Source organism: Sminthopsis crassicaudata, chromosome 1 (assembly GCF_048593235.1).
Source record: "Sminthopsis crassicaudata isolate SCR6 chromosome 1, ASM4859323v1, whole genome shotgun sequence".
NCBI classification, from domain to species: domain Eukaryota; kingdom Metazoa; phylum Chordata; class Mammalia; order Dasyuromorphia; family Dasyuridae; genus Sminthopsis; species Sminthopsis crassicaudata.
This window is the reverse complement of record NC_133617.1, coordinates 561,109,720-561,137,351: the sequence shown is the minus strand read 5'-3', so window position 1 is coordinate 561,137,351 and position 27,632 is coordinate 561,109,720. Positions and strand designations below refer to the sequence as shown.

Here is a 27,632-nt window from a genome sequence, read left to right as displayed (position 1 = left end):
ACATGCATGCAGCAATTTGTATTTGTGTGTGTGTATACATGCATGCATGTGGAAACATCTGGCATCTGATTATCCTCTAATTATTTCATTTTCGTTTTAGGCTTGAATTTTAGGTTTTTTCAATTAACAAGTATTTATTTTCTATTTCCTACTTTCTCCCACCCATACAAATAAAAGAAAAACAAAAACAAAATCTTTATAACATATGTATAAGCAAAAGAAATTCCCATACTGATCATATCCAAAAAGTATACATCTCATTGTATATCTTGAATCCTTCACCTCTTTCTTTATCAGTAGCTTTCTAGAATTTTTCACCATTGGTCTTCACCATTATAGTTGGTCACTTCAGTGGTCAGTTAAATCTTTCAAAAATACTTTTCTTTATAGTGCTGTTGTTATTGAATAAATTATTTTCCTGGCTCTATTCACTTCACTTTGCATCAGCTCATGTAAGTTTTCTTTCTTATGTCTTTGGAACTGTCCCTTTCAACATTTCTTTATAATAATATTCCTTTACATTCATATTCATAATTTGATTAACCATTTCCAAGTGATGAGCATCTCCTGAGTTTCCAGGTTTTTGTTGTAACAAAAAGAACTTGTGTGAATATTTTTGTACATAGGGATCTTTCTCCTCTTTCTTTTATCTCTTTGGGTACAAGCCTGTTGCTGGGTCAAAAGGTAATTGATGACTCTGGAGGCAGAATTCCAAAACATTTTCCAGAATAGTAATTGTTTCATATTAAGATGCACATGATTAGTAGTTTTGAAGCTTTGAGTAATCTCTTAGAGGCTATTTGGAGTTACAAATGTTAACTATATAAATGTCCTATATGTTATTGTTTCTAGTATCCTAGAAACAATGAGAATAATGGGAAAAGACAAAATCTAATTCTATTTGCTGAATACTCTCTTAAGTTAATACTTTACTTTAAGGATATTCCTATTAGTTATGAAGCTAGTTTGGGTTTTTTAGGAATTAAGTATCTCAGTAACTAGGAAAATTCTGACTTGTTTCCAAAAATTAAGTAACAGGATTAACAGATAGACAAAAAGCACAATTTAAGATATTTTACTGGCTGAGCATAAAGGTCAAAATTAGCAAGCTATAAAGAGGCACCATTAGAAATATACAGTAAGTTCTTTGTAAAAATCATAAAAGACCATCAGTGTAAGCAGTGAATTGAAAACAAATAAAAAAATTTTTGCTATCTGTGACGGAAGCAGGGCAATTTTCAAGATCTTGACATAGTTGCAAAAAAATTTAAAGGGCCATCATCAGGTCAATAAGAAACTATGAAATAGCTTTGTTGCCCTTATGTAACAAGAAACACAGTACAAGTTGGGTGTTAGGCAATCTATATTATTCCATGAGCCAATGATTTCATAATCTTAATAAATACCAAGTAGTAGAGTATATTTTAGCTTTCAAAGCACTTTCATATATTATCTCCTTGATCCTCATAACAAAGTCTATGAAGATGGAAAGATAGATATTTGGTCACATGCTAGTAAGTATCTGAGTCTGGATTTGAACTTAAATCTTTCCTGACTCCAGGCCCAGGGCTTCTCCACTGTACCATCTACCTGCAGTGAATTAGCTCTCCCTAAAAGAAGACCAAGCTGTTCCAGAATCTGATTAATCCTGATTCTGATTGATCCTAATTCTGATGCAGCTTCCTGATCATCAAGGGCATAAAATGTCATATGGGGTCAGAGCCCCTCTAATCTGTTGGATCTCTGAAAACCCTGTGAATCGCCTCTCTCTTTGTCATATCCTGCCCTGATGATGAGGCTCATTTCCATAAGGAGCAGAGAAAAAGGAGTAACCACATCCAGGACCTTGATATATTAGGGCAAACTAAACCTCCTTTGGTTCACTCTTCAGATGATTTACTTCCAAGAGCTTCATTTCCTCCCAACATAAACCCTGAACTGAGAGACTTCTGGCATTATAATCATCTCTAAGGTTTCTGTCTGGAAGGCTTAAAGCAAGTAGATGGCAATGGTCTCCAGTCAGGGAGACTCATCTTCCTGAGTTCAAATCTGGCCTCAGGCACTTTCTAGCTGTATGACCCTGGACAAGTCATTTAACCTTGTTTACCTCGGTTTCCTCATCTGAAAAATGATCTGGAGAAGGAAATGGCAAAGTACTCTAGTATCTTTACCAAGAAAAATCCTAAAATAGTTTCAGAGTCAGACATGACCAAATAACAACAAAATAGAACATTGTTATATCAAAGGAAAAGAGTATGAAGAATTCAAGGAAATTTAGACATATATAAATGTAGAACAAAGTAAGTAGGACCAAGAAAAAAATCTGCAAAAGTGTCCACAATAATGTAAAAAAAAAAAAAAAGAAAGAAACCCTGACAGATATCAGAACCCTCATCCAAGTAGTGACTAGTTGTGATTTCATAATCTATGGTCAAATGTTCCTTCCTCACTTTTCAGAAAGGCAAGACCTACTGATATGTTTGTTTTTCTTAAACTATACTTCTTTGTTTCAAAGAAAAGTTCTATTAACGGAAGGGGGGAAGCTAAGCAATCTACCCAGTTGTACTACGAAGGAGTGGAACCAAGACTAGAAACTAGATGTCTTTTTGCTTGTTCCGCTGTGTTTCTATCACATCACACCAAGACAGGGAAAAAAGCAAAAAGTAAGGGACTCTGAGAAGAATACAAGGTGCAGGAGAAGTTGTGATGAGAGGATTAATCATCAGCCTTTTGCCACAAATGATCTAATTTATACCAAGGCAAAACTAATGGAGTATATAAGATTCACACATTTGAAAGAGATGGCTTTTTTTCCCACAAATGGGATGGAAATTATTGCAAAAGAAAAGTCCTTTTTCCAAATGGGATATGGTACTTTCCTCTGACTGCTGAGAAGTGTTATACTGAGTAACCTGACTTTATTATATAGATGTATGGAGTTAATTGGGAAACAATTTTCAATGATTCGGCAGCTCTATACCAGATGACATTTGCTAAGTGATGTTTTACATGCTTGAAATTTTACTATTAGAAAAGTGGCTTGTTATTCTCCCAGTTTGCCATAAATATATAACTATCTGTTTTGGTGAGACCGTAGAGTGACTGCTGTCCCAAAACATAAATTCTTTACAAAAGTAACATTTTAAGCCAATCCAGTAAATTCTTCTTTGACCCTATGGTATTTTTTTCCTTCACAGGGCCTTTATGTCTTTGTGGTGTATTTTATTCTACATAACCAGATGTGCTGCCCAATGAAAGCCAGCTACACTGTGGAAATGAATGGACACCCAGGACCAGGTTCGGCTTTTTTCACGGCAGGTAGTGGCATGCCTCCTGCAGGAGGTGAGATCAGCAAGTCCACCCAGAATCTCATCAGTGCTATGGAAGAGGTACCTTTCATTTGTATTCTTTGATGAAGAAGGGAAGTCCCACCTCAGAGAATTTCAGAACCTCAGAGCTAGAAGGAGATTAGAGATTAGGAAAGCCGGCCCTCTCATTTTACAGTTTAATCAAATAAGGGCCAGAGAGGTGAAGTCTTGATTAAGACTGTACAGCTACTGGTAGGGCTAGGAGAGAATCAGAACACAGTTCTCCTTATCTTCAGTCCAATTTTATGGTCACTATACTGTAGGACTGATGATATTAATCTTTTCCCTGCTTTATGAGTTGTAGTAGCCATCCCCTGTAAGAAAAACAAATTAGTCATAGCTTGCTTTGGCATCTCACATTACCTAGTCTTTGAGGATGACTTTACACATAATCATGAAATTGTTTCCAGAATATTTCTTAGTCCAAAATATTTTTACCAACTTCCTTTCCCCCACATAGTTGAGCTTCTCACCTTGAGCTCAGCATGCAATTGTGAAAAGACATATAATCATCCAGATACTTCTTTTAATCTAAATATCAAGAGAATGTTTCAGAATAGAGGCTCAAAACTTTCACAAGGAGTGCAAATTGTACTAATGGAAATCTTAATCAGAATTTGCTATATGAAATGTATTTCTTCTTCACTTCTCTTTCCATTCTTTCCACATTTTAAACCCTTAGCTTCCTTTCTACCAATGCCACCATTTAAAATTTCTGCCTAGAGAAAGCTAAATGGTGTGCTGGGCCTGGAATCAGAAAAATCTGAATTATTTCCTACTTATTTCTTGATTTAAAGATGAGTTATTTTCATTACAAATTTAAATAAATAAAATTTCATGGGGTTGGAAATCTATTACAATTTTTAAAAAAGAAAAAGAAAAAAGTATACTAAATGAGAAAGAAAGGAAGAAAGAGGAAGGGGCAATATAGGAAAAGGAAGGTGAGAAAAAAGAAAAACTTACTATCTCTGTATTAAAAATGGGAAGCTGTGGGGTAGCTAGATAATGCAGTGGATAGAGAACTGGCCCTGGAATCAGAAGGACTAAGTTCAAATCCTGCCTTAGATAATTAACACTTTCTAGCTGTATGACCCTTAGCAAAAAGAAAATAATTTTTTTATTTTAAAAAAGAAAGAGCAGAAAAAAAAAAGAAATGGTCAGCTAGGTATAATAATACCAGAGTACCAGGCCTAGAGTCAGGAAGATTAGAGTTCAAATAGGGCCTCAGATACTTACTAGCTGTGCAATCCTGTGCAAGTCACTTAAGTGCTATTTGTTTTAGTTAACTCATCTGTATAGCACCTCTCAAACATGTTGTCAGGGTCAAATGAAATAACTGAAAAACACTCATCACAGTTCCTGGCACACAGTAAGTACTACATAAATGTTGGCTATGGGGCAGCTAGGTGGCACAGTGGATAGAGCACCAGCCCTGAAATCAGGAGGACCTAAGTTCAAATTTGACCTCAGACATTAACATTTCCTAACTGTGTGATCCCTGGGCAAGTCACTTAACTCCAAAATTGCCTCAGCAAAAAAAAATGTTGGCTATTATTTTTAGAAAGCTCAGATGAAGAGTCTGGGGAGCATGTCATTAGTGAACATAGAGAAACTGAACTACCAGTATCTTATTCAATAATCTTTTATTCAATTTGATGTAATGAAATTCAAAAGGCAACGAATTCTAAGAGAGTACAGAGACCAGAGCAAAGGTTTGTTTGTATATGCAAGGGTAAAAAATTATGCAGTACTTAGCCTCCAGGAATTTGTGATGTATAATCAGAGAAAGAAGGAGAGGGAGAGAGTCTGCATCTAGAATAGGGAACTTCCAGAGCAGGAAGGTCACTCTACCAATGCAGGTCAGCCTATTTTCTTCAACTTATATTATTCCAGAATTGCCTTGAATAGTATTTTTTCAAACCATGCTAGAGGAACAATCTAAGCTGTTTGTTTGTTTTTAAATTAATCTTATATAGTCTGTTAATAGACATTAAAATAATAATTGTAGAGAGTTCTACCAATTTTTTGTATAAACTGAAGGGTTCTGTCATTGTGAAAAAATACAAAACCCACCAACCTGGAATTTGAAGAGACATGACTTGCCTAAAATTACCAAGTCAGCAATGTCAGAATGAGGACTTGAACCCAGATCTTCTTAGCTAGCTCCATATATTCTGTTCCAAGCTACTTCTCTCTTGAAGCATATGACATCCACAGATATGATAGATTGCAAGTAGGTCAAAGCTTTAGGAAAGCCATTCTAGGTTTTTAACATCACAGTTGATATTACCAGGAATAGGGATACACACACACACAGACACACATGAAGACACACAGACAAACAGAGAGAGAGAGAGAGAGAGAGAGAGAGAGAGAGAGAGAGAGAGAGAGAGAGAGAGAGAATAAAAAATTGCTAAAGGGAAACTTAAAAAAAAAAAAAACTTTTCTGATTTTCCAAAAATATCTAGCCTTTCTCTAAAGACCTTTACCACCTTAGTTAAATTTTTTTGTAATTTTTTTTGCCAATGACATTTTTTAAGATTTAGTTTTAATATACATTGCTTTATGAATCATATTGAGAAAAATCAGAACAAAAGGGGAAAACCATGGGAGAGAAAAGAAAAACAGAAAAAAAGAAGTGAACATAGCATGTGTTAATTTACATTCAGTCTCCATAGTTCTTTTTCTGGATGCAGATGGCATTTTCTATCCAAAGGCCATTGGGACTGCTTTGGAGCACTGAATCACTGAGAAGAGCCAAGTCTTTCATAGCTGATCATCGCACATTATTGCTGTTATTATGCATAATATATTCTTGGTTCTGCTTGTTTCATTCAGTATCAGTTCATGTAAATCTTTCAAGGCCTTTCTAAAATCAATTTGTTCATCATTTTTTATAGAACAATAATATTTCGTTACCTTCATATATCACAATTTATTCAGCCATTCCCTAATTGATGGGCATCTATCCATTTTCCTATTCTTTGCTATCACAAAAAGAGCTGTTATAAACATTTTTGCACAGATGAATCCTTTTTTCTCCTTTATCATTTCATTGGGATACAGACCCAGTAATGGCACTGCTGGATCAAAGGGTATGCACAGTTTTATAGCCCTTTGGGCATAGTTCCTGATTGCTCTCCAGAATGGTTGGATCGTGTCACAACTTCAACAATACATTAGTGTCCCAGTTTTCCCACATGCCCTTTATCATTTATTTTTTATCATTATCTTTTATCATTATCATTTATCATTATCTTTTCCTGTCATTTTAGCCAATCTGAGAGGTGTAAAGTAGTACCTCATAGTTGTCTTGATTTGCATTTCTCTAATCAATAATGTTTTAGAGAATTTTTATGTGATTATAGATGGCTTTAATTTCATCATTTGAAAATTGTCTAATCATATCCTTTGACCATTTATTAACTGGGGAATGATTTGTATTCTTTTAATTTTATACAGTTCTTTATATATTTTAGAAATGAGGCCTTTATCAGGTGTTCTAAATTACTCTTGATCAGAGAAATGCAAATTAAGACAATTCTGAGATACCACTACACACCTGTCAGATTGGCTGAGATGACAGGAAAAGATAGTGGTGAAATGTTGGAAAATTGGGACACCGATACATTGTTGGTGGAGTTGTGAAGTGATCCAGCTATTCTGGAGAGCAATTTAGAACTATGCCCAAAGGCTATAAAACTGTGCATACCCTTTGATCCAGCAGTGTTTCTACTGGGCTTGTATCCCAAAAAGTTATTAAGATAGGGAAAGGGACCTACGTGTGTAAAAATGTTTGAGCCCGCTTTTTTTGTAGTGGCTAGAAACTGGAAATTGAATGAATGCCCATCAGTTTGAGAATGGCTGAATAAGTTATGTATATTATGGAATATTATTGTTCTATAAGAAATGGCCAGCAGGATGATTTCAGAAAGGCCTGGAGAGACTTACATGAACTGATGCTGAGTGAAATGAGATGAACCAGGAGATCATTGTACACGTCAACAAGATTATATAATGAGCAATTCTGATGGATATGGCTCTTATCAACAATTTGATGGTTCAGACCAGTTCCAATGATCTTGTGATGAACAGAGACATCTACACCCAGAGAGAGGACTGTGAGCACTGGGTGTGGATCATAACATAGCATTTTTACTCTTTTTGTTGTTGTCTACTTGTATAGTATTTTCTTTCTCATTTTTTCCCTTTTGATTTTCCATTTTGATATCTGCAGCAAGATAATTGTGTAAATATGTATGTATATATTGAACTTAACATATATTTTTACCATGTTAATATATATTGGATTATTTGTTATATAGGAGAAGGAATAGGGGAAGGGGTGAATTGGAACACAAGGTTTTGCAAGGGTTAATGTTGAAAAATTATCCATGCGTGTCTTTTGAAAATTTAAAAGCTTTATTAAAAATTTTTTAAAAAGAAAAAAGAAATTTTTAAAAAGAAACACTGGCTACAACAAAATTTTTTCTCACTATGTACATCCCTTTTAATCTTAGTTCTTTTGGTTTTGTTTGTGCAAAACCTTTGTGATCAAAGTTGTCCATTTTGCCTTTCAAAATATTCTCTAGTTCTCCTTTGATCATAAATTCCTCCCTTCTCCAAAGATCTGATATGTGAATTACCCCTTGCTCTCCTAATTTATGTCCAAATCTTATACCCATTTTAACCTTATTTTGGTATGAGATGTAGGTCTATGCCAAGTTTCTGACATATTATTTTCCAATTTTCTCAAGCAATTTTTGTCAAATAATGAGTTCTTATTAAAAAAGTTAGAATTTGGGGGTTTATCAAATACTAGATTGCTATAGACATTGATTATTGTGTCATGTGTATCTAATTTATTCCACTGATTCACCACTCTATTTCTTAGCCAATAACTAATAATTTTGATGACTGTTGTTTTATAATATAGTTTTAGATATGGTACTGCTAAGCCACCATCCTTTGTAATTTTTTTCATTAGTTCCCTTGATATTCTTGACCTTTTGTTCTTCCAGAATTTTGTTATTATTTTTTCTACTGCTATAAAATAATTTTTTGGCAGTTTGGTTGGTATGGCACTGAACAAGTAGACTAGTTTAGGCAGAATTATCATTTTTATTATATTAGCTCAGCCTACCCATGAGTTAAATTTCCTTGTGTTCTCTTTTCCTTTTTTTTTTCACTATCCTCAAAGATTTTAGTTTGCCTTTACTCAAAACACCCCCTCTCAATAATACCTCTTGACCTGCAATCACTTAGAGAATTTTATCTTGGGAGGCAAGAGCTGTGACAGGCAACTGGCTGGGCACCAACCAGTACTTAAAACTATCATGTTGTTGTGTTAGCAGAAATAAAACCCTAAAAGATATTATTCTCTCATCTAAGAAGCACCAGATTTGAATCGGCTTTGATCCAGCACATCTTAGGAAAGGGCATTGTCAGAGACTATTTTGGAAGCTGTGAATTTCCTAGGGGGAATGGAGAAGTGAGAAGGGTAAAGAGTATGTTGGAGGGGAGCATTTTAATTTAGAGGAAGGTGAAGAAATTATCACAAAGCATAGAAGAAAGAACAGATTAAGTCAAGTCAGCAAGTTTGAATGCTTACTTTATTTCAAGCATTATGCTATGAAACATATAGGCTGTCAAGCAAAGTCTTGGCAGGTCTTCATTTTTTTATAACATTTACTCCTTACAAATGTTCCCAAAATAAAATTAAAGATGGGAAAATATATGGGTATTTATTCTATATTTGCCCCCACCTAACACCATAGAAATACAAAGAGTAATCTGCATTAGATTATTGTTAGAGGTGCCAAATTATATTGTCTATATAAGGAGTAACATTTATCAAGGAGCCAGACAATAGCAGCCAACATTTACATAGTACTTACTATGTGCCAGGCACTGTGCTAAGTGCTTTAAAATTATTATTTCATTTAATCCTAACAACAATCCTGGGAGGTAAGTGCTAGTACTGTTATTATCTCCATTTTACATATGAGGAAACTGAGGCAAATAAAGTTATGTAACTTATACAGGATCACACAGCTGATAAGTGTCTGAGATCAAGTTAACTGTAGAATTGAAAGATATTTGGACACTATCCAGTTCAACCCCATTTCCTCAGTGCATTTGCACAAACTGTCCTACTTGCCTGGAATACGCTCATATCCCCATTTTAGAATCTCTCAGTACTCTTTCAAGTTCTGTTCAAACACCACATGAAATCTCTCCTAATTCCCTTCATTTTCCAGTGCCCTGCCCTAGCAGATTAATAATTTTATTTTTTTAATATTTCTGTGTGAATACATTTCCTCTGATGACCTGGCCTTTTGTATGTTTGTTTGTGATATCCTCCAGTATAAAACATAGTTGCCTGATAATTAATAGGTATTTAGTAAAAACTTGCTGAATGAATGACTGACTGAAACTACTAACCAAAGCAAGAATTCCACCCACAACATCCTTGACCAATGGCCATCCAGCCTCCACTAAAAGGCCCCTGATCACAGGAAATTCCCACAGATGGCCCTTTCTATCTTTCTGCAATTGTAATTACTACCAACCTTTCTTATACTGAGCCCCACACCCACATTCTTATTCTTTCCACCCACTGGCCTTGCCTTAGGAAGGCCAAGCTGAACAGTCAAAAGCTTCTTCCACTTGAGGGATGGAGTGAATGAAGCCTCAGAAAAACAGGAAGAGATAAGTGAGCACAGAGGATTCTATCAAAACTTATTTTAAAGTTATATATGGATCAGTACTTTTGCTTAATTGCTGACTTCCTTCAGTCTGAGCAATTCCTTAAGAAGCATTTTGATTGCCTTACCTCTGGGTTGCAGGGAAAGGAATGGCTTATATAGAGTTAATAAGATAGTTTGCTACTTTATTCATATAATTTCATTTTTTCAAGGTGCCAGGTGATTGGGAGAGGACATCCCTCCGGCAAGTGAGTCAAGCTAGCCCAGATTTTAAGCCAGCTTCTCAGAATGGTGCCTCATTCCCCACTTCTGGAGGCTATGGTCAGGGGTCTCTGATAGCTGATGAAGAATCACAGGAATTTGATGATCTGATTTTTGCTCTAAAAACAGGTAAGGTTCAGGTCATTTGGCCTCTCTTTCACTTCCTCCTTGTAGTGTTCTAGAATGTATATTTATTTCCAGGAAGGTTAACAAAGGATCAACTTTGTTCATCTCTACTACTTCTTTATTTCTATTAGAAAATTTAAATCATAGAAATAAATATTAAGAAATTAAAACACAATTTATGGGTTTCTCGGTTTAAAAATTAAGAGGGCACTCTGCTACTCTGAAGATCCTTGGAGAAAATCTTCAACCTTGCCTCAATAAGGGACACTGCCCCAAGTCTTTTTCCTTTAAATGAATTTAAGTTTTAATTGCTTGAGGGGGGAATGACAAAGGAACCCCAAAACTCTGAAAAATCCTTAAAGGAGAAAAACCTCCTTGGACTCTGCCTCAGGAAGGGGACTCCACCCAAAGCACAAAGTTTCATCTTTGTTATCTGGCTCAGTCCCAAAACCCATCGAATTCAATTCAAATTCTAACCCTGGCTGAAACCCAGCCCAGCCAACCTGGGATTCCACCTACTAGTCCCCTTCAGCTTCCACCAAAGCCCCCTATTATAAAAGAGCCAAGCTGGAGTCCTCTCTTTGCAGAGGTCCCAAACATGGCAGTCTTACGCCTGGCATGTCAAAGGATCTTTGCCCACTGGAACTCTGGTTCCGGTGCCTTTTATCTCTACCTTCAACTTTACTAACTAGGCTTTATTTCCAAACCCCATAATAAACCTCTTTTATCAATCTAGGTTTTTGGGTCTGTAAATTCCTTTACAGGGGACTCTTGTGCCGCTACTAGACCTCATTTAACTCTGTATCCTTGCGCCGAATCCAAAGAGGTTGCAGGGGAGCTCTATTTGACTCCCTATACCCCGAACCTGCCACTAGACCTCAATTAAACTTAATTTCATTTAGGTACCCCAATTCTAAACCTCATCAAAAGGACTTTATAATTCTTCTATTTTTATCTGCTTGCAGTTTTGATTTCTGTCTCAGGTTAATTTTACCTTGTTTCAAAGTAAAATAACTATATATATATAGTGTATTTAACATATACTTTCACATATTTAACATGTATTGGTCTACCTGGCATCTGGGGGAGGGGGTGGGAGGAAGGAGGGGAAAAGTTGGAACAGAAGGTTTTACAAGGGTCAATGCTGAAAAATTACCTATGCATATGTCTTGCAAATAAAAAGTTATAATAATAATTTAAAAAGGACTTGATATAAATATTACTCTATTCTAATCCCCCAATTAGCTGAAATGGATATAAGACCTTAGCTGCTAAATGGATATAAGGCCTTAGCTCCCTACATGCTACATTTCTCACTCACACACACTCTCTCCCTCTTTTGTCTTTCTCTTTCTCCTCTTCCCTCCCTCCCTCTCTCTCTCTTTCTCTCTTTTTTTCCTCTCCCTCTCGCTCCCTCTCTCTCTTTTCTGAAAGGATTCCATCTAAAGGGGTTTTAAAAGTCATCAAACTCGCGATATGATCTTCCTGATCATCCAAGGTGAACCTCCAGTGGTCATACCAGTGGTACTCACTTTTTTGATATTTTTGTTTTTAATTTTTGTCGCTGATTCCCCCCACAAAAGAACTTCTATTTAGATGGATTATATCCATTGGTATTTGCCATGTTAGAAATTTAATTTTTAGTATTATTATAAAATTAGTTTTGACCTCACAGACACCCCCCAAAGGGTCTTGAGATATTTCCATGGGGCCCCAATTCACATTTTGAAAATTACTGGGCCACATTATATACTGGTTATCATATACAGGGCAAAGTATTTTGGAGAAAGTAAACTTTTGAGTCAGATAAACAATCAATGGATGTCATACTGGCTCTTTAATAAATAATACTGTTTGGGAGCTATTAAAGCCTTCAGCAGATGATACTAGACCTTTAGTGGCAGTACAATACTGAGAGTTTTATGCTGGCCTCTATATTTTATGAGGTTCTTTATGTAATATTTTTCAAACAGTTGGACTATGCTTTGGCATATAATATGTCACACAAAACTACCCACTACCATGACTAAAGATTGTCTGCACTTAAACTTATCTTTTGGAGGAAATAGTAGGTGGACAACATTCTTCTTAATTTCTAAATTGCTAGTTAATTTCAACTTTTTAGGGCATTTAGTCAAGTATCACTGCAACTCTGAAGAAACATCCTTTCAAAATCCCTAAACTGACTGAGTATTCAGCCTCCATCTGGTACCTGTATTATCTGCCCCAGTTTTGTTATGTAAATGATATATGCTTCTATACTGAATAACAATACTGCTTTGCATGTAGGTGTTTGTGTGTATATTTATGGCAGTAGGTTATTATTTTGCTAGTCATAAGACTATTCTGAGCCTGCAAGGAACTAACAATTGAATCTTCAAAGGGCAAGCAGTGGGGTGATCCCACTTCCCCTTGGAAGTGGCTCTGCTCCTATCTGACTGCTAGATTGCTGCATGGGGTCCTCCCAGTTTTTTCACTACTCTGAGGCCTATACCTTATATGGCAATGTCACTTCATAATGATTCTTCAGTAATTAAATCCTCCCAGATGATCTCTAGAGTCTAAATTCTGTTGTAACAAGAGTGGCTTTAGTAAATTTCCCATGGATTTAGTCTCTCCCACAGGCATTTCATTCCAAGCCACACAAAGGCGTAAACCTTCCCTGAAATAATATGACTTCAGTTCCTCAAAATTTAAACCTGGTGATACTCAATTGTGACCTGACTAATCTTATTTACTGTATGAGTAAATGAAGAAGGGGTGATTTCTCAAGGAATCAGGTTACTACTGATATCCCCATTTAGAATTGCATTCAGCAGCAAGGTTTGAATACAAATGTTACATGCCCTTAATTGAATCGAATAACTATCCTTGTATTTGGTAATAACTGATGATATTGAGTGATCTTCTAGGATATGAATTAATAAAATAAATTACAGTGTAATAAATTTTAAAAGTAAGACTAGATACAAAATTTTCATGAGATAAAGGTCATCTTCCCTTTAGTAAATAGAAGACAAAAAAGATAATAAATAGCTAGCTAGCTAGCTAGCTAGCTAGCTAGCTAGATAGATAGATAGATAGATAGATAGAGATATCCTTCTTACTGCAGGCATTGTCTCAGAATTCCATTGTTGTCCTAGGTTATAATTGTACTTTCTGGGATTATTTTATTTCCAAGAATGACTAGACCCAACAGAGAAGGTGATGAACTCTGACAATTTATTTGAGAGAATGAGGAATTTCTCATTTCAGACTTAGATGGCATCTTATATATATGCATTATAATTATCTATGTTTATGTCTTATTTTACTCCTAGATTATAAAGGCTGCTGAATCTTAACTAAACTTTGAATCTCCCTCATTGTCTAATATTATGTTTTGTATACGATAGTTTTTTAATACCAAGAAAGCATTATTTAAGCACTTAGTGTGTGTGATATCCTGGGAATACAAAAACAAGCAAGCAAGATAACCCTGTTCAAGGAGTTGACATTCTAATGAGAGAAGACAATATATGAGGAGGAACTGCCTATGGAAGTGGGGTGGAGGCAGGGTCAGGTACCCATGGGAGGATGAACCTGCTGGCAAAGTAGTAGAGAGCCAGAGAATGGATTAAGTAGGGAATGAGAGGAATGTGGTGGGATGCCTCATGAAATGGTAGTCTGAATTGAATGTTCAAATCAGGAGACAGACCCTGAAGCTTAACTTATAGGTTTTTGATAGTCCAGAATCCATTCTAAATCATAACTCATAAGTTCCCACTAATGATTTTGTGTGAACTAGTCAGCCAGATGACTTTTAAGACATTCAGTTCAAAGGAAAGACATTAAAAAAAATAGTACAGTAACAAGAATCTCCCCCATTTTTAAAAATATATACACCTTCAGTGGGAAGAGTTGAAAGGTACAAAGGTAATACAGGGGAGAAATAATATGGCTAGAGAACCTACATGGAAAGGCAACTCAAACTCCTGATACTACAAAGCTGTCGATATTTCTTGAATTGCTATGCTTCTCCCTACTAGCTGTCATAATTCTGCTTTCTTGCCAAGCCTTTCTTCCCCCTCATCATTCTCCCTCAATTGTTGGTCATTGACACCAAAACCAGGCTTCTGATGCTGCACAACTTTTCTTCAATAGGAAATGTGTCTCCCAAGTTCCCTATTGTTGTCTGTCTCAGTTCCACATGGATTTCAACTGTCCAGTCACCTTCAGAACCACCTAATATTCTGTCCATTATCCACTATAGGATTCTTTGGTTAGTGAGACCACAAGGGAGGTCTACAGTTCTTACAGCCAGCTTTTTTTCAGCTAATACCACTATCCCCTAGAATAGGGATTTTAAAACTATAGCCCCAGGGTCAAATCCAATCCACCATCTATTTTTATATGGTCTGCTGAAAATGGGATTCATAGGCCATAATTTTTTGATCCATACCCTAGAGTGTGATGTACTTTTTAAGCCTCTTCCCAAGAAGCGAAGACTAAACTTTTAGTAAACTCATAACATCAAGATAGGCTCATCATAAAATGACAAGCAGTCATCATTGTGAAATTATCTCTAGGGTGGGAAGGCCATTGGTAAAGAGACAGAGATTTCCAAATTCACAAAAATTCAAATTCTTTATAGGGTAACATTTGCTTCCCTGACCCCCACTGCCTGAAAACCAAATAAGTTACATTTCATTCTTCTGCCAGAATTTGTCCAGTACTTATAAGGGAAATATGGGGGACATTTAGATCTAGCTTCTAGCAATAGTATCTCCTCAGTTGTAAAAATAGTCCCAGTACCTCAGTTCCTTTTTACTACTGATAGTTGGATTAGTATTTATTTTTTAAAATTTTTCTTCAAAGGATATAATTATAAATATACAAATGCCTTACCAACAAAGGAGTTAACTCCCTTCCCTCTTGTAACACTAGTTTCTAAGGAGGCAAAGATTAAGTTTATAAATTAACTCAGCAACTATAGCTCATAGTCCCAAATTCCAGGTCCAACTCTTCTCTCCCTCCCCCACTCCCATATCCTATGCTCAAGTCCCCACTGACTACAACATCCCTGTTGGAGTCCTGGCTCCAAAGTTACCATGGTCCAAACTTTCACTGGTGGGGATCACCACTGGTACTTGAAATGGAGGACAAACAACGCAGGACAGTAACAAATGTTCCCAGGGTCCATTTCTTGAAGTCAGAATAAAAGAAAAGAGGGTAAAGTGTCTCCTTTCCCAGTTACTGTGGGTAAATTGTGATCTTCCTCTGGCCATAGCAAGAAACAGTGCACAGGAAAGAGATGGATTGTCCCAGTCTTGCCAGTATTAAAGATTCAGTCTTTCTAACTATGCAGCCAATCAAAGGAGGCTACATGTACTCATGTGGTAGAGAAGACAAAGATCACCATGTTAGGTGATCTGGACAATAGTAATCTCTTTCAGGACTCCACAGGACCTTAGCTTTACTTTAGCCAAGATCCTATATTCAGAACTACCTACCACTCTTGTCTACCATCCATTGAAGTATTATGATTAGCCATCCTCTCCCCTACAGATAAAGGCTGAGACTTTTTCAGCTAATGACTAACTCATTCCTATTCAGTAAAGCTGCTCATAAAATATAGCAGATACCCAAGCTAAAATTCTGTCTGCTCTTTAAAATCCTCTTTCCACCAATAGCCTCAGTTCAACTTTTTTCTGATATATGGTCAGAGATCCATTAATAATTTTTGATTTTTAAACTCATTCCCTGGCCAAGACAAGTACTCTCAGCATTATTTCCTCAAATGAAAAAGATGGTAAATGAACTTGTGACATGAAAACCACTTTAAATCTCTTCCCCTCAAGCTTCTGTAGTATGCAGTTCTAAAGGGTTAAACTAGATGGAAAAGACAGAAAAGTCCAGTGTCCTTGCACTATTTTTCCCTAGTAATAATCACAGATTGATCTCTTTCTCTCTCACTTGCTCCCTATCTCATTCTTTCCCTTCCCCCTCTCTCTCTCTTTCTCCCTACATGCTAAATTGTTTTGGCATCATTAAACAAAGTCTCAGTCACCTTTGAAATGCCAGGCTTTAAAAAAAAAATTCCTTTCAAATTGAAACTATGGTAATGTTCACTCTAAAATACATCTGTATTTCAATTTAATTTTAATAATAATGTTTCCAATAAGACTTTATAATTTCATATCATAGCATGCTTAGCAATAAATTGCAAAGGTTTTGGAGGGGATTTATTTTGTTTTTGCTAACCTGTATTATTTTTTTAGTCATTAGAAGTAGAAATGCTGTTTACATATATATTAAAGACTACTATAAAAGCATATTTTAGTCTTTTTCAGTGGAAAAAAAAGAATTATTTTAAAAGAATCTAATAAGAAAAATTGACCACTGATTCATGCTAAAATCCAGTTTTGTTTTTTCTACCACAATTATGTTGCTTTATATAGTTTATTGTAGCTGCAGCTTCTTTTATGAGTTTTATAATACATCAAAGGATTAGCCTTTTGTTGGAACAGGCTTATTAATCTCTAATTAGTAGAAGTTAATAGCATTAATTGCCTAATAACACTCTTTTTGTTTAGATCATTTGTTTTTATTTATAATTGCTTTTGAAATTCTTCTCATGCTAAATTACAAGCCTGATCTTTTAGACTGATATTCCAAATATAGCCACTGTGCTCATTAATTTCATTCACAGACTGATTTAAATCAATATTCTAACATGTTTGCCTTGGGTTTAGTTCAAGGACTGAGAAAAAGATGTTCAGAATGGAAAGGAAAAGTAAGCAAATTATTCATATCAGATTTCAAAGCATGTATGTTACATACTAGATAATTATGTGATAATAATTAATAGCTACCATTTCTCTATCACTTTAAGGATTGCAAAATACTTTACAAGTGTCATCTTATTTTTATACTTACAACAAACTCAGGAGGTAGATGCTATTATTATTCTCATTTTATAGATGAGGAAACTGATCAAGTATCTGCTTGTTTAATAACTAGCTCTACCCCCAGCCCCAGAATTGCACATGACACATTTTTAAGAATAATCTGTACTAACACCTTCTTAAGCTTATATAACCGCCAAAACAATAAGTTCATCTTTGTGTAATATTTATTTATTTTAGATGTATAAATGCTCACCCTGAAAATTTAACAATCAGCTCACTGTGTGTAAGGCAAGATTTGAATTCAGATCCTTTTGATTTCATTTAGTAGTCCAGTGACATCCAGCATTCTTTCCACTATATTAATTAGATGACTCAGCAAGTAATTATTTTCGTTCATTTTTCCACCTGTCCCTAAGAATGTCTTTTCAAACAAAAAAATAATGTTGCAAAATTATTACTTATGCCAAGATATATTCCAATTTATGAATAGCAATTGAATAAGCTATTCCTTGTCATTAAAAATAACATCAGAAAATTGGAGATGAGGAGGATGGAAAGAAGGAAGATGATTCTGGAACTGTAATTTCATTGTTGTAAATAATTCCCAGTATGGACACTTCTTCCACTCATGGGAGCTTAGATGAACCAGTGAATAGAATATTGGAGCTAGAGTCAAGAAGTCCTGAAATCAAATACTGCCTCAGACCTTTAAAAGTGTAACTCTGGGAAAGTCAATGAATCTTTCTCTGCTCAGTTTCCTCATCTATAAGATGAAAATGATTATAGCACCTAGCTTGTAAAGTTGTTGTGTAAATAAAATGTGATAATATTCATAAAGTGCCAAAAAATGCTAGTTAATATTGTTATCATCATCATTGATTAGCAATTTATCTATAATTTGGGGCTACTAAGATTTTAACTGGTTAGCCCAATATGTGTCAGTGAAAACCATTTAGGTGATACAGTGGATAGAGTGCTGGATGGACACTGGACTCCTGAATGAAGTCAGGAATGTGTGAATATTGTTTTAGACATGGTAAGCTGATTTTTTTCAGGGTCAGCATTTATACCTCAGAAATCAGTAAGTAGTTTAAATCAAAGTTCAACTTATTATTTTATGATTATCCAAGCTTAAGAAGATATTAATGCAGATTATTTTTTTAAATGTATCATCTGCAATTCTAAACATGGGCTAGATCTAGTTATAAGCAGGACACAAACTTAGGTCTTCCTGACCATAAATACAGCCCTCTGTCCACCATAATACACTGCCTCTTTAGGAAGGCAAGTGGAATACTAAATTGCTTTTGCCATTTTATATATAATACATATATTGTATATATTGAGAGAAATTTTTAAAAAAACCAAAAAGATCATGTCTTTCATATCTTGTCAGTCATATCTTTCATGTCTTATACATCACTCTCATATCCATGATTTCTACAGTAGGGATAGCCTCTCTAACATTACCATTTATAACCCTTCTTTGTCCTAGCAGATGGCTTCATTAGTTGCTATAGCTAAAATAATCCCTTATCTGCCTAGTAACAAAATTAGAATTTTTAGTTAAATTGACCTTTAGATGATGGACACATAAGTTTATTACCAGTCAGGGCCTTCAAACCTTTTTACCTTTAAAGCCCCAATTCCATTCACAATTGTAGATTATTAATAATGAAGTGTACTTTCCACCTACCTGATAGAGGGGATAGATGTAGAATGTGACTACATTTTTATATGTGACCACTCTCAAGATGTTTTGTTTGTGCATATATGTTACAAAGATTTAGTTTTTCTTTTCTTTTTCAATTGGGGGTGAGGATTGGTGGAAGAAAGAGACAAGGCATAATATTCCCACACAATTAAACAAGAACAGAGGGAAGGACAGAATGAATCATAGACTGTCGGGGACTTGACAAACAGGACAGCTTTAACAAATAGAACTTGAATAATTTAATATATTCTTAAAACAAAAATAAGCCTTATATAACAGAAATTTGCAGTTTCATGTGCAAAATCTTCCTGTTCTAAAATGTATATAGAAATGTCCATTTTACTTTGTGTTTGTTAATTTCAGAATTTTTTAAAGTTTAAAAAAAGTAGGACTTCTCTAGATTATTATCAATCATGTATACATATATATGATTATAATATATTTGCATGCGTGTGTGTGTATATATATGGTGCTTAGGAAACTTCTTGAGAAGATAACAGACTGAACAAAGATTGACAGCCTAAGTGTCATGCATCTACTCCAGCTAAATAACTAAAAATTATACTAGATTGAGTAATGTTTGAGAAATCCAATGGATGACTACCCCACTGATAAGTCTGAGTATGGCATTACTCAGAGTGGGACACCGAAAGCCTATGGCCTCTGAGGTTCTAAACATTCTATCTTGAGATGTAGTAGAGGATCCTAAAAATATAATAAATGAGAAATGTTGGAGGGGATGTGGGAAAACTGGGACATTAATACATTGTTGGTGGAGTTGTGAACTGATCCAACCATTCTGGAAAGCAGTTTGGAACTATGACCACAGAGCTATCAAACTGTACATGCCTTTTGATCCGGCAGTGTCTCTGCTGGGTCTGTATCCAAAGAGATCATAAAAGAGAGAAAGGGACCCACATGTGCAAAAATGTTTGTGGCAGGCCTTTTTGTGGTGGCAAGAGACTGGAAAGTGAGCTTATCATTTGGAGAATGGCCAAATAAGTTATGCTATATAAATGTAATGGAATATTATTGTTCTATAAGAAATGATGAACAGGCTGCTTCTAGAGAGACCTGGAGAGACTTACATGAACCGATGCTAAATGAAATGAGTTGAACCAAGAGAACATTGTATACAGTAACAAGACAATGTGATCAAATGTAATGGTCTTGGCTCTTTTCAACAATGAGGTGATTCAAGGCAATTCCAATAGATTGTGATTGAAAAGAGCCATCTGCATCCAGTGAAAGAACTATGGAGATTGAATGTGGATAAAATCATAATATTTTCACCTTTTTTTCCTTGTTGTTTTTCCTTATTGTTTGTTTGCTTTTCTTCTCTCACTTTTCCCCCCTTTTCATCTGATTTTTCTTACACAGCATGACAAATATGGAAATATATTTAAAAAGAACTGCACATGTTTAACCTATATTAGATTACTTGCTGTCTAGGGAAGGGAGATAAGGGGGAGGGAGAAAAATTCGGAACACAATGTTTTGCAGAGGTGAATGTTGAAAACTATCTTTGCAGATATTTGGAAAAATAAGAAGCTATTATTAAAAAAAAAAAAGAAAGAAAGAAATTAAATTAAAAAACCCTGTTCAGATCTATTAGAACTAGAAGACAAAGGGAAAATAAAAACAATTTACTGATTACTTCCTGGGAAAAAACCTTGAAAGGAAAAGTACAAGGATTCACAGACAAGATTCAAAGCTTCCATGTCATATATAAAATATTATAATCAAGTCAACAAGTATTTATTAAATACTGACCAAATCCAGTCACTATGCTAAGCATCAGGGAAACACATCCAAGCAAAAAGACAGTCCTGCCTTCAGGGAGTTTTTAAAGTAAGAGAAGATAGCACATAAAGGGAAAATTGAAAAGCTGCAGTTAAGATGAAGGGGAAAGGCATAGTATATATTTGGTTGCGTCCATAGTCCCACTAAACCCAGAGAATGGTAGTGGGGTTGCTTTTCTGGGACTTCTCTCCTAAATTAAAATTCTGGAATTAACACATCCATGGGAGAAGGGATATATATGGAGTAAGGAAGGAGCTGAGATGTGGTGGTATAATCTAGAGAACAGAAAGAGTTCAAGTACCAAAGAACTATTTTCTACTATAAACAAAAGTAAATCTTGAAATATGATATTCCCAAAGACAAAAAGATAAAGATTTATATCTGAGAATAACTTACCCTGAAAAACTGAGTACAGTCCTACATGGAGGGGAAAAAATGGTTCTTTAATTAGAAAATAGAACTTGCAAACATTTCCAATGGAAAACCAGCCCTGAACTTTGAAATGCAGACACTAAATTTGAGAGAAACCTATGAAATTATATTGCCAAATCTGCCCTCTTGATTCTGAAATCAACTTCTCCAGTCCTAATGATGACCTATATTTCCAGGCCTAGACAGGAATATTCCTAAACTGTCCCAACAGCTTGTAATCTATGGGCAAGGGAAAGTCTATTCTTTGTTTCCTTCATTTTATAGTAAGAAATGTTCCTTCTGCTGGCCTTTAGACTTTGAGACTTCCCTATAGACTGAAACTTCCTCTACCTAACTTGAAGGTCCCTATGATTTGGCCCCATTGGACGCCACTAACCCTCTCATTTTGCTTTTGTTCTGGTTAGTTCCATTGAACTAGATTCTCTAAGTCAAGTCTTTCACCTGATTCAGTTCTTGAAAAAATGTTACCTCTTTCCCCACCACCACAGGGAATTTGACCTTTTGGCCCAGGCCATCATCATCCTTTGCTGGATCCAACCTTCCATGTCCTCCCTCCATGCTTGTTTCAATCCAACTAATTTAATGGCTAGTTCTGAAACTAAAGTTCTAAATGTACGTCTCCCCATTATTAGTTACTCTAAACTTATAGGTACGCCTGAGTGTCAAGAGATTGGACATTCTTCAGTTCTCCTCAGCTAGGAACCTAATTATTTCTACATTTCAGGACTGTAACAGGTCCCACTTGGGACATTTTTCCTTGCCCACTAAGAGTGAATTTCAAAGAATATGTTTGTTTTTGGACAAATAATTCATGGGCTTATGAGAGAGAGACATACACAGACAGACAGATAATGTAGTAAATCTTATTATGTTGCTAGTAGTAAGCATTAGGGACACAAATAGAAGCAAGTGAGACAATCCCTGCCTTCAATCAGCTTATATTCTAATGGGTAAGACAACTTATAAAAAAGGTATGGAAAGGGGCAAAGGGGACGGGAATTATGCAGTTGTTAGCATGGTTACAGATATTTGGGAAGTCCCTTGGAGGCCTTGAACTGAGCAAGATAAGGCCAAAGCTGACTTATAAAGAGTCCGGTGTGTTCCTAAGGGCATAATTCAATTTCCCAATGGGAAGAGAGAATGAAAATAATGAATAACCTTAGGGAAGATGATTCTGTTGGCCATGCCCCAAAAGTACAATATATTCCCCTTCCCTTCCACACCACTGCCCAATAGTTGGGCAGGAGCATTTCAACACAGAAATGTGTCAAATAAAATTTTCAATGGCTACATGAATGCCCTGAATTCTTAAAATGTAAAGATTTTTATTTACTTCAATTTTTCCCCAAGCAAAGAGAGAAAGGAAAGCTTCTCTACTTCACCCATTGAAATACCACATCCCACAACTAGAGCAACCACCATCCCAACTTATTTACTTTTTGACATCTTGGGAAGCTAAGAGCTTTTGAAAGAAGGAAACCCTCCCTAACCCTCATCTCCTGGAGTCTGAATCCCATAGAGTCAGAGGTAGAAGTGGGAAAAGTTTACAACTGTATATTTGATTATTGGACAGAATGTGTTGTCACTACAATGCTTCCAGTGGCTTGGCAACAGAAATAAAACATGCATTATTGCTGTATAATAAAATCAAATCTGGACCCTCAAAGCGAAATGAGTATGAAATATCTTAAGTGTAAGCACTCTTAGTGATGACTTGCTTGCTCACCACTAGATGTCACTGAAAGGGTCTTGGTCTGTTTACTATGGAAATAAGCAATTCACCCTCACAGACTCTAAGATAAATGCTTTAAAAAACAGGGTGGGGGATAGGAAATGTTTCAATTTCCTGGGAATTGCTATAATTAAAATAAATATATTTTCTTCTACAAGTTGGTATAATTAAGACTATGAAATAAAAAATGATCACGTAGCTTGTGGCATATGATGATACTGGACAAGCCCAGAGTTGTACAGTATCATCTAGAGGACCCCCACAAAAAGACACATCTTGCCCACACACTAGAGAGTTAGATGCCCCTAAAATGAATTAGGACTGGAGCACATCCCCAGAACTTCATTGATTATGTAGTCCCTGTGAGGGGACATCTCCCCCAAGACAGGGGAGGGCAGGTCAGAGGCTAAGACCCTGAACCAGCCTGGCTTCTTTAGGACACAGAGGTTCCCAGGATCTGTGCTGATCTTTCCCAAGGTTTTCTAACCTGGGTCAGAAATCCCTAGTGTGGTTGTCCTCAGAGTCTCAGGCATTTAAAGGTAGGCCGAAGGGAAAAGAGGTCCCAGAGGATTACCAGTCTCTCTATAGATTTCCTAGCCTTGTAGTACTACTGCAGTTATTAGCCTACTGGAGGTAACCAAACGAAAAATAAAGCTACACTCAGCTATACAATGTCTACCAATGAGGAAGCACGACTGGTAGATAGAGGATTATTAAACTTAAGAGTCTCGAACGCCTGAACTCAAATCCGGTTCTAATACTGCTATTTTTCTGAAGCTCAGATATCTGTAAAATAGGAATAATAATTCTTGAAGTTATGAGATTCAAATGAGATAATTTACCTAAGGCATTATATTCTACAAATTTAAAAACATTGTGTAAATGTTAAGTTATTATTAAGAGGAAACAGATACAAAGTAGCTGCATTAAGAGGTGAAGCACATCGTCAGCAATCCTGCTGCGTGTATAAAGTGTGGTTATTAAATAGTGGACTCATTTCACAAGTTGAAATAAAAGCAGGGCACAGTTCAGGGATAGGACTTGTGATTTCATCAGTGGTGACAAAAGACTATGAGAAAAGATCATGAAGATTGGCAATTTCTCCAATTTCTTCTTAGTCAAAGAGCTAAGGGCACTTAGGAGATTTGCCTTGGTATGTTTCAGATATTAGACCTGAATTCAGGTTTTTCCGATTCTGAGATCAATTCTCTAGCCAGTATACAATGCTGCCCCTCAGTCTCATTATTATGTGGTTGGTTGGTTTTTGTCTTCCAAAATATAGAGAAGAGGAAGGAAAAGAAGAGGGAAGGAGAAAGGGGGGAGAGAGGGAGGGAGGGAGGAGAGGAAAAAGCTAGCAAGTTAGCAGCAAAAGCAAGCAATATGAATTTTACCTCCAACAATTATTATTATTATGACTATTACTATAGCTAACATATACTGCTTCCTATGTGCCAGACACTATAGCCGGCACTTTAATAATTAACATAATAGCCAACATGTATATAGTGCTTACAATGAGCTAGACATCATACTAAGCACTTTACAGTTATCTCATTTGATCTTCACAATAATCCTGAAAAGTAGGTGCTGTTATTATCCCCATGTTAAAGATGAGGAAACTGAGACAAAGAGATGAAGTGACTTGATTATACAGATAAAGAAACAGATCCCCAGGAAGGTCCCAAGGTCATATAGCTATGAAAAGTTCTAGGGACTTGAAAGTAATTGTATTTCCTTCAAATTGAAACCCTCTACTACCCTATCCCCTAACACACATAAAATAATTAGAGAATTATTAAATGCCAAATTAATTTGAGAGTCAGGATTAAAAAGAGATTCTCAATCTAGAACATTGTGGGCTAGATAAAATTTAATTTAGGTACAAAAAATAAACTTCAGAACCATGAGATGGAAGGGGGCAGTAGTCATGCAGCACCTCATCAGAAAAAAATCTAGATTTTTATTGGACTATAAATTTAGTTAAAAGTATAATATTATAACAAAGAAATGTATCTCAGGATACATTTAAGTAATTAAGAGGTGATAGTCCTATTCATTCTTCCCTGCTCAGACCCAATCTGAATTTCATTTGCACCACATTTATCCAGGGTCTCCCTATGTTTCCCTGGCTGGAAAAGCTGATGTCACTCACAGGCTGAATCCCACTGTTGACTGACAGAAAATCTTTGTCTTATTCTATTTCCAATTTGAACTGATTTGATCCTTCACTAGTATTTTGTGCCCCTTTTTCCCATGGGCATAGCATATTGGGATGAGACTTAGTGCAAACCCCCCTGTGCACTGCAGCTCAGAATTTCTAAACTCAACTGGTCCACTACCATCTGCTTCCTCAGTAATAAGGATTACAGGTGTATTCCACAGTGTACCACTGGATACCACATTTTAGGAAGGATATTAAATAAGCTTAGAAGAGAACCACCAGCATAGTGAATACTGGTGACTGAGATTTTGTACTATAGGACCAACTGAAGAAGCTGAGAAAGCTTAGCCAGAAAACAGAAGATATCTGGAAGAAGGGATAGCTGTTTTACATTAAACTGTGGGCTTCTTGAGGGCAGGAACTGTTTTTTGCCTTTCCTTGTATTCCCAACATAGCACAGTTCCTGGTACATAGTAGATATTTAAGAAATATTCACTGACTGATTTTCAAGTATTTGGAAAACACCCCTAAAGAAGAGGGATTAGACTTCTCTTCTGTGTGGCCCTGAAAGACATAAGGAACAGTCAATGGAAGTCAAAACAGGGAAAATTTAGGCTTAGAATGAAATACTTCACAACAATTATAGATATCTTAAAATGGAATGGCTTGACTTGGGAAGTAGTGGGTTTCTCCTCATTAGAGATCTTCAAATCAAGACAAGATGACTTGCAAGGGCATAGAACAATCATTATTAAAAGCAAAGTCCAGTCTAACTGAAATTCTGAGTGTAATGAATAAGTACAAAAGAACAGAAAGAATTGGAATAGAAAATCTTCAAGATAGTGAAATTACAAAGGCAATAATTCACGTAGGGAGTTATGTGGGTGTGTGTGTGTGTGTGTGTGTGTGTGTGTGTGTGTGTGTGTGTGTGTGTTTGTTTGTGTGTGTTGAAGAAGAGGGATGGTCAGCTGGAAGATCTGTTTGACTAGAAGAATAGAGAATAAGTTTGAATAGGCAAGATTATGGTGGATTTTAAAAGCCAAACAAAGGATTTGGACACAAGCTACTATGTAATGAGAGTAGAATAGGTTCATAAGTGGAGGAGTGATGTGAAAGATGTAGCGTTTTAGGAAAATTAAAGGGGTAGTCATTCAGAATAGGTGGAGGAGCCAGGGAGACTGGTTTGGACACTGACTAACACTCCAGGATGCCGATGATGAGAGACAAAGCCACGGTGGAGTCTATGAAAGGGCAAGTGGAAGAAACTTTTTGAAGAAGAGTATCAGCACTTTGTGACAGACTGGACAAAAAGTATGAGACCTGAAGATGAGCTTATAAGAAGACAAGTCTCAATCTTTGGTAATGGAGAGATTGATAGTTCCATTGACAGAAGATAAATAAATCATGAATAAATTTGAGGTGAGGTTGTGGGAGAAATAGGCAAATAGACACAGATCATTTTTAAATAACTTTTATGTGCCAAGTACTGTGTTAAGTGCTAGGGATATAAATAAAAGCAAACAAGACAGTTTCCAAGGAGCTTACTTTCTAATGGAAGGAGAGAACATATAAAGGAGAAATGGAAAGACATAGGGAAAAGAGTAGGGGGAAAGAAGAGGAAAACAGGGCCATCTACTCCTGAGGAGTTTTAGTCCAGAGGGTGAGTCAAGCCAGGGCACAGTCAGGATGGTTAAGACCTTAAATGAAATGTTGGTCTTAAGAAAGACAGAGCCAAGATAAAGGAGTAAAGGCAGGGATTCGCCATAATGTCTCTAAACAAATTTTAGAGCATTAAAAAGACGCTGTACAAAAAGATGGAGTGGAACGTTTTCCAGCTGAAGACAACTTTCAAGGTCAGCAGGAAAAGTCCAGTCACAATGGCGGGAGTCCAGTGAGTAGCCCTAGTCCAACCCTAACGCCACCAGGCCCCAGAGTCAACAAAGAAGGAACAGGCCTTGGAGCCTCTGAATCAGTGGCAGTACTAGTAGTTTCCAGATCTCTTAGCCCAGAAACACCAAAGATTTGAAAAGTCAGAAGGAAAAAGCCTTAGGAAACTAACAAACCAAGAGTGGGCCACGGGGTAGTGACAACTCCAGGAGGCCTCACAATCACAGGAGGTCTCTTTACTAACACTAAGGAAGGACTCTCTTGATTTAGCAGTCTGGAACTTACAGTCATGATGGAGTGGGGACACTCACAGTTCCAGGGCAGAGAAGAGTGCTTGTGGAAAGGTCCCTGGAAGGATTTCTGAAAAGAGCTGCACAAACTCCCTGAAGCTTGGGACAATGCAAGCCCTTCTCTGGAACAGCCCTACTTTAATAAAGTTAAAAGTCAAGTAATAGGCTGGTGTAATGAGCAAACAACAGAAAAAAGATTCTGACCATAAAAAAATTACTATGGTGACAATGAAGATCACACACTCACTAGAAGATAACAAA

The 27,632-nt window shown here is 36.2% G+C and overlaps 1 protein-coding gene across 2 annotated transcripts in view; it reads left to right on the top strand.

The window, feature by feature from the left end:
* Nucleotides 1-27,632, top strand: part of ADGRV1 (adhesion G protein-coupled receptor V1) — a 710,827-nt gene that overhangs the window by 679,177 nt on the left and 4,018 nt on the right. For both annotated transcript variants that reach the window (XM_074282108.1, XM_074282109.1), the window contains 2 exons: nt 3,198-3,389; nt 10,288-10,465. In XM_074282108.1, coding sequence (XP_074138209.1) covers nt 3,198-3,389; nt 10,288-10,465 — 370 coding nt within the window. The remainder of the gene's footprint in view (nt 1-3,197; nt 3,390-10,287; nt 10,466-27,632) is intronic.